General features: G+C 33.3%; 1 protein-coding gene across 1 annotated transcript in view; it reads left to right on the top strand.

Annotated features, from left to right (window-relative positions):
- Positions 1-3,874: 3,874 nt before the first annotated feature.
- The window catches only part of LOC110422547 (nucleoporin protein Ndc1-Nup protein), a 12,246-nt gene continuing 7,348 nt past the window's right edge, over positions 3,875-8,772 (top strand). Inside the window, exons 1-2 of the mRNA XM_021436505.1 lie at positions 3,875-4,404; positions 4,490-4,714. Coding sequence (XP_021292180.1) covers positions 4,012-4,404; positions 4,490-4,714 — 618 coding nt within the window. The 5' untranslated portion in view covers positions 3,875-4,011. The remainder of the gene's footprint in view (positions 4,405-4,489; positions 4,715-8,772) is intronic.

The raw sequence follows: 8,772 nt of genomic DNA, 5'->3' as shown, positions 1-8,772 counted from the left end.
GAAGTCTTATTATAGCGTCGATCAGATATCAAAAGCTTTAAACTATTCTACAAAATACAAACTCTTATATCTAGTAGAATTTTTAAACTCACTTTAGTTTTCCTAGTATTCTTGACCACCGATTAGATCTATAGGTAAATATAGTAATTATGCTATTAAGGAATATAAACAAAAGCTCTAGATTATATAATGGAACTAGAGTTTTGGTTACTCAATTAGCTACTAATGTTATAAAGGAAAGATAATATCAAGAGTTTTTGCAAATAGTATACTTTTTACTCCAAGGATAGTCACGACAATCAAACAACGAAAATGGCCTTTTGTTTTTCAAAGAAAATAAATCCAAGTGAAATTATGCTATAGTATGACAATAATCAAAAGTTAAGGACAAACTCTTGATATCGTCAATTTGTATTTACTCATGGTCAATTTTATATGGCTTTATCAAGAGTTATGTCTCGGCAAAGGTTGAGGATTCTAATCTTGAATGAAGACAAAGAATAGTAAAATGAAACCAAAAAATATAGTCCACAAAGAAATATTTGATAATTTATAACCAGGTTACAGTAATCTCCTCCACTGCTTAATATAATTGTGTGCATTTACAAACCTTTTATCTACTTTGTACAACTTTAGCTATTGCAGAATGACTCTTTTTTGCAAGTACTCTCATTGGTGTTGTTTATGATCTCTTATAATCTTTAGTTTAAACAAAATTGTTTCAAACCTAATGTGCTTTTTGTTTGTATTTGTAAACATTCTTAATATAGACTGTATGTGTTTCTACTAACAAATAATGCCATAAAATGTTCTTACTTCGAACTGCTACCTATATTCTACAATTTGAGACCATCATGTCTACAAATATAAATAACAATGAGTACTACAAATCCAATACTTCAAGATTATTTATAATATGATAAAATTAATTTGAACAAATGTCTGTCTTCAGGTACAAATGACTCATGAACATCTAAATGAACTGCAATTGTTTAAGCCAGCAAATACAATACATGTGAAGATATTAAGGCTTTGGCAATCAATGACACTAGACAATCTTAAAAACTTTTTCAGCCATGATCTTTTGCTTGCAGATGTGAAGGCAATTTATACAATAAATTTTACTTTTACTTTGGTATACATATTTAGAAAATTTGAAATTGATTTGAGGATAAAAATATATTATTTTTGTTTACTGTAGAAAAATGTAATCCAAGCAATGATAAAGAGGATTAGATGCACCACAGTTTGCACCTATATTGAAAGAAAGTTCTGTTTATTTGCTTAACAAATTTCGAGTGATGAAAACTAAGAACAATTTTAATGTCCTTCGAGATATAGTGGTAGTATTTTCAATGTTAACAACAGTCATAGAAATCCATTATGATGTTACTAGATACCCTAACTATCACTTCAACTTTATAGAGTATAGTTCCCTCCATGACAGGATACATTAGAAGAAAGTGTTAACAGGTATTGGAAATAAATGTTTTCTTTATACGATTCTATCATTTAAGTTAACTTTTGATTTGTTTAACAATCTTGCTTCCATTAATATGTTGTAGATGTAATTAGAATGCAAACAACCATGACCCCTGTAACAACAGTATAGTTGAATAACAAAGACCTCCTTGTATATAAACAAGATATCTACATTCAAAACAAGAGGTAAATCAACAAAATAAAAGGACAATTACATTTATCAACTATATTGCCTACCTATTTATATAATATACTTACATATTTTATATCTTTGAACAGTTACAACATCTTGAAGGTCATATTGTATAGAGATATAACATTGAACATATAAGAGGAGGAATTGCTCCACTAAAGCACAAATGTTGTGTTTATCTTTTTTGGTCAAATGATTAAAGCTACATGCATACGTACAATGCATAAAAAGCATTTAGTAATTAGACTCATAACTTCATGTAGAAATTACATAAAAACTTTACCATAAAATTTTCTTAGGATCATTGTATGCATCATCCTGTCTAGCAACAAGGATGTACATCAATCTTGACATACCAAAAGTTAATGAAATCAAGACAAGGAAACCTTAATAGAATCTCTACTATCATAGCTTACAATTAACCATTATCTTTCAAACAGTATAATGTTTTCCAACAAAAAAGAATTGGCAGGTATAAACAACAGCCAATCTGACCACAGTTCCAACCAATTGAAACTAAAAGGCTGCAGCTTTGTAAACTAAGGAGAACATCAAAGGTCCTTGTTGCAGACTTGCTAACAATGGAACCAAAAAAAAAATTATGGTAGAATCTTCCCTCCATCCAACCATAATAGTTATAACAAATATTAATTACAAAATTATAATGCACAATGATTAAAAGTCCTTATCACATATCTATTCTTGCACACTCAACTTTTACAGAATAGCAAGTTTGAAGTTATTGCAACAATTGTGAATATGGAAGCATCAAGGGATGGTACTACAATGCCTGCAACCAATGTGCAGCAGGCTTACAGTACTGTGCCGAGAAATTTTATTGTCCAACACACAATGAAAAAACACCAGTTCTGATGTAAGCAAATTAAAACGCACTTTATTAGATTTCAGAAACAACAATTGTATGACACATAACCAAAGTAATGATTATTCTTCACAATGCTTACAGAATGATTTTAAAGTCACAATCCAAGATAAGACTGGAAAGATTCAAATGCTTGTTTTCGGTCAACAAGCCGAAAAATTGATTAGTGCTACTATGACAAAAACTAGCTGCAATCAAATTGATCAACTAGATGGTTTTTCCATCTCCTGTCAAGGTCCTGATCAACACACAGAGATGGTTTTATAAGAAAAGCCATCGACCAAAATCTGATAGTGTGCAAGATTTTTGACTGTAACACTATCAAACAAGCCTTGCTTGAAAGTTCAAGATTTGAAGCAGCCTCAAGTTCAACAAGCCAAGAACTGCCACCCATTTAAACATCATCACTTACTATGACACAACCCCAAATGAAAGTACCACGATTACCAACAATCACACAAGTCTTGAAGAGTGTCCAGGCAAAAAAAAAAAAATCAAAATTTAGTAGGTAAACTATAAATATAAACGTGCTCTTTATTGCATCTCTAACAAAATAGTAAACCACAAACTAATCATGCTTGATGATTCTATCTTAATAGGAAAACCAACAGGAAAGCAACAAGGTAAAGTACAGAAAAGAAGCTTTTTTGAAATAGGAAATATTGATTTTTACCATAATTGACGCATCATTTTCTGTAGCTTCTCTATATTGAACCTACTATGGTAAAAATTAATGGATAATCCAGCAATCAATATCTTTTGTCCTGGAACACTTAACCTATACTTTGTGTGCAGCTTTTGAACAGTTACAACTGCACAGGAACTTGTTTATATGTCTATTTGTATGGAACATCTATTTGCAGGTTTCTATGAACAAAAACAACTAAGTCAATGGTACTGTAAAACATCCATTGACAAATGGTTAATATTAATACGCATGAACACTATTTAGTAACTATCTATTTCACATGTCTTTAGTAAGTAACCTAACAATAGATGTCTTAACATAATCCTCCTCATTTTACTATTTTATCAATCCATTTAGTTAACTTTAATCACAGACATAAACACTACTATTTATTTTGTACAAGCAAATTTAATAAAATACTTCATCAAATTAATTTCATAATATGCATAAAAATAGTTACCTGCGACAATACGTGTATGAACTACCTAAAATTGAAAGAGTTCACTATTTTATATATATAAACTTATTTGTTAAAAAAAAAAAAATTCCCTAAAGCGTACAGAATTAACTTTTTCGAAATAAAGTGTACACATTTTCCATATTATTAGCCCAATTCGAAACACAGGCATTGCCCAAAGCAAAATGCCGCTTAAGACATAAGGTTACAAGCAGCTTTCGGCGGTCTAAACAGTGGTAAAGACAACAGGCGCAACCCAAAAGTAAAACCCTTGGAAAGGAAGGCAGAATCAGAAAAGAGAAAACAGTATGCATTCCGCGGAGTCAGGCATGGTAGTGAAGAATCGGTTGGTAGAGTTCCTAATATGGCAGTCCATTCCAAGTAGTTTAATTTTCTTGGTTTTCACGGCAGTGATCGTCTCTTGGCGCTCCCCCGCTGCGATCTTCATCTCCTTTTTGAGCTTTCATCTCTCCCAGCTGCTCTTCTCTGTCTCCGTCTCGGCCGTCTCATCTCCCGAGCGTAAATTTAGACGCAGTTTGCCGGTTCTGCTGGGAGCCGCGGCCGTGTCGGGTTATGTTTCGGCAGTGTCCCTTTGTGGGGTGGCTGGGAGAGTGGGGTTTAAGGGCTTTGCTTCCGGGTTGTTCTATGCCTTCTTTTATATATATAAGCGGAGATGGGTATTGCATTTTCCCATTATTCAGGTCAAATGCTAGTGTTGCTCTTTCTTTCTTTTAAATCTCTTTTCAATTTTTTTAACTGATTTGAGTCGCTTGCTCCTGTCAACAGCGTTCCCCTTTCTTTAGCTTCAAGATGGGGATCCCTTCCGCTATCGCACGAGCATTAAAGCTTTCTGCTGCGGCTTATCTATTTTCAGCTCTGCTGTTGGTATTTCTGCCACACCATTTTAACACTGAACTCGAGCTGGGAAACTTGTTTGCTCAACATGTAATCTCTTATGCTGTCAGCTTTTCTCTGTTTCTCTGTTGGGAATTAGCTCACCATTTACATCAGGTTGGTTCAAAACCCGTAAATTGCTGTCATATTGTTTACAAAATTATATTTACTTTACTTATAGTCCCAGCATTACTACTGCATTATTTGAATTAATGGATTAAATTCATTGGAAGCCGAATGTTTTTCTCCGTGATGCAAACTTTTAGGTACCACATGCTGATTGTCACTTTGAATGCCAATTACTTAGCTTTTGTTTCGGGTACTTGCTACTTGCTATTTGTTTTTCTTTCTTCTTTTTTGGCAGAAAAATGAATTGAAAGCAAATATTAAAAAAAAAAAAAAGAATAGAAAACAAATGACAAATAGTGAAAGCAAATAGTGTAAAGAAAAATCGTAACTGATTGAAAATGCACAAATGGCTAAACCCCGACATCAGTGCTAGTATAATTACTCTATACTAAATTAAAATCATGCATTTTGTTCTAAAAGAATTTCAATTTCACTCTAAATTTGTCGAAAGTATCATTAACTTTTTGTGTCTAAATTTGCTTTTTGCTGCTTGAAGCAAGCAGCCAGTGATAAAAGGAACAACCACATGGAGCCTTATTTATCTCTTATACCATGTTACTTCTCTTTCAACTTCCCAAGCTTCTCACAATGCCAAAAATCTTAAAACAGATTCATGCAAGAAGAAGATACGTAGAAATTTGTGCATATTTTTGAGTGAGTTTAGAGGGCCTTTTGCCTTACTTCTCCTTAGGGTTTAATGTAGGAATTAGGTTTAGGCTCTTGGAATTAGAGCTAAGTTTATTTGAAATTTTGTGGCAAAAGAGCGTTGGCTTTTCTAGAATTAGAATAGGGTATGTTGAGGTTACCGTTTTAAATTTGTGAAAATAAGAGTTAGAAGAGAGGAAATTTCCAATCACTCAATCACAAATTTGTCCAAGAATTCTCAAATTTCTAATATCTTTATTAGAAATCAACTCTACGAAGTCTAGCAATACAAAGAGAACAAATGGGAAAATGCTAATTAACTTGTCCTACACGGACTTGCAGTCCTAAAACCATTAGAATTAGGACAAAGACTCATTATATATAAACTAAATACCACATAAAAGATCCGAAATTTATCTAAACCCAAAATAAGACCCGATGAACATGACTAAATCTGTACCATTACAAAAAATTGCCTAAATAACTCCAACTACCAAAAGCACTTCTTTGTTGATGGAGAACTCATGATATTAGCCCTTGGCACCTGTGGAGTATGAAATTTATCTAACCAAGTTATTGGTATTCTATCAATTCTCCCCCTCTAAATAAATCTTGCCTCCGTTGGTTAGAAGCTGTCCCGTAGATGCCATCTTCCTTACTATTCCACTTTAGAAGGGAAGAACCCACGCTTCTTTGGAGTTTTATTGGCTTAGTGTCTTTGGTAATTGTAAACTCAATAATCAAGCCACCGTGCTTGAAGGAGTAAGTGTGGTTGTTGCCATAATGTTTCACCTTATTATATAACAGTCGCCACAATAAGATAATAGAAAACTTCATAGGAAGCTCATCACATTGCATTTATCAAAAAACTTCCAAAGAAGATGCTAACGTTAACTTTTATAGTATTGTTATTCTCCCATGCGCCCTTATATTGATTAGGATATGGTGTATTTTTTAAGATGGATGGCATCCTCCAGAATAATGATTTAGCAATTGCTACCAGCAATAGCTAAACTGCAAACTTGACCATGGCACCTCATATTAATTTGAAAGATTCTATTTTCTGATTTTTCTTTTCTTCATCATTGTGTCTCCTCATACGAAGCAAGGATGCAAGAGTAAACAGACCTCTCTTTACCATCCCTTAATCAACACACTCTTCTTTTAGATTTCAGCTGTCATTTTTTTCTTCTCTAAAGGAAAATAAAAAGGAAAACATTAGAACTTGCTTCTGCCTTTGCTATTAGTCATGAAAAACACATTATTCCTTCCAAAAAAATTACTCTATTGTGACAATGATATGAAAAATGCCCAAAACTACTTCAAAAGTTACACCAAACCTTACTCTTGTTCTTGGATAAACATGCTACCTTGGAACTTCATTGGTGTTGAAAGTGAGTAATATGATTATTTGATGGTAATAAACCATTAGGTCAACTCTTAATTGCCTTTCGCTAAATTTTATTGGCAGCATTCTTTTCATCTTGAGTTCTCAGTTGGAGTTTGCATAAAACTTTCCTTGTTTTATCTTTTCAAGTTTTAAGCAACTTGTATTGTATCACCCATTATGATGTGAAGTATACTCGTTGTTGATCTCGAAGAGACCTGTGGATTCAACTCTCACCAAAACGTAGAGATCATCACATCATCATATTAGTAAACTCATATCTTGTGACCAAGCTATATAACTTGCTAGTATACTCTTCCATAATCACGCTTCCTTGTGCCAACTGCATGAACTACAAGTAAGTTGTTGCTTGTAATTAGATGGCACAAACTAGCAATTTATGGCAATCTTCCTGTCTTCTTGTGTTCAAAGAGCAACATGATGTGTTCGTTGGTACTTGTGCCATCAAGATTTCCCTTTAGCCTTGATTCTACAAAATAAGCTTTCTCTCATAACTTAAAGTTATATGATCCAAAAGGGCTTTCTACACCATGCACTGAATCAGGAAACACTTCTATATTGCTGTACTCATAGAAGTCAGAAACTTCCAGCTTAAGTTGTTTGTTCGCATCACCCAATTTAGGTTGTTTTAGAATTCTGAACTTAGGAGAATAAGTTTGAGATTCTACCTACTGTTTTGCATCATTGTATTCATTGGTTGAAGATATGAATAGGGCTTCTGCATTTGTGTTTGAACATGGAGGGTTTGGGAAAACCTGAAGTAGCAAGTGTAGAACTTCAGGGTAACTGTTGGACTGGTTCTGGAGTTTGCCCTAAAGTTGAATCAAATGTCATTTTCTCTTTATTAGTGGTTGCCTCTATTTGTTTCTTGCCAAAGCATTGGACAGCTCCTCAAGTCCGTTTACCTTATCTGGGGAAGTTTCTACAATTACCACATCAATAGTTTAACGTGTGGACTTCACCTTTCAACCATTAAACATCCTTCTTGACAGCTTCACAATCTTCAGAAAAAGTTTCAGAATTCTCTGTCAAAGTTTCAAACTTTGAGGAAAGTGTGAGATTCATTACTGTGGTATAGAAAAAGAAAAGGTAGAGTAAGGGATGGTTATAAGTGATGAAAAATATGTAGGATCTTTTGCTTTGATTCCAAATGATGTTGGAATGCTTGCTAGCTTGGAAATTAGGGTATTTCTGGTATCGTAGGAACTAGCGTTATGGTTGAATCACTTAGGCTTAATTTAGTTTATATTTTGATGTAGGATAGCTAGCTGATTAGGTGGTTTATAGAAAGTTTTTGATGGATGTTCTTGAGCAAAACAGAGGAAATTGAATAAAGATATGAAAAGAGAGAATTATCCTACGCTACATGCCTAGTGTTTTTGGAATCACCCCTAAGGTTGATGGCATCACTCATCACAAGAGCAATAATGCTGGAATATCTCTGATAATAATTCTATATCTTCCAATAAAGAGTATATTGATATTTATGCAGAGTGAGCATCCCTAGTCCTACAAGTAACTTGTAGTTCAATGAGGACTTAAAAAAACACTTAGACTCCAAATAGAAAACTAATAAACTTATATTAAAATAAAATTAAGTAGGATAAGGAAAATAAGAGCTAAGATCCTAAATCCTAATATAAATGCAAAATACCAAGTATAAACCTTAAGCTCTAATACTTGAAAAACAAACAAAGTATTAATTCATAAAATATAACCTAAATAATTTAAATATCCTAAATCAAGCCCATAAATACAACAAAGCAACAATGAATCTTCATTTAATCCCTCAATTAGCTTCTTTCCATCCTACATGGTTCTCCCATTGTTGGAGAAAACTCAAGCTCTAGTTTTGCAATGTTGGGATAGAATTCTCTAGCAAAGTCTACAAATAGCTTTGACAGAGCACATGGACATTTTTTTGTTATAAATAATTGTGTGAATAAAGCAATTTGCATCTCATTGTTGTACACTTGGATAATGAAGTCAATTA

Source organism: Theobroma umbraticum, unplaced genomic scaffold (genome assembly GCF_002168275.2).
Source record: "Theobroma umbraticum cultivar Fairchild unplaced genomic scaffold, ASM216827v3 scaffold_146.0, whole genome shotgun sequence".
Taxonomy (NCBI): Eukaryota; Viridiplantae; Streptophyta; class Magnoliopsida; order Malvales; family Malvaceae; genus Theobroma; species Theobroma umbraticum.
Note: the sequence above shows the minus strand (reverse complement) of the source record. Positions and strands in the feature narration are given on the sequence as shown.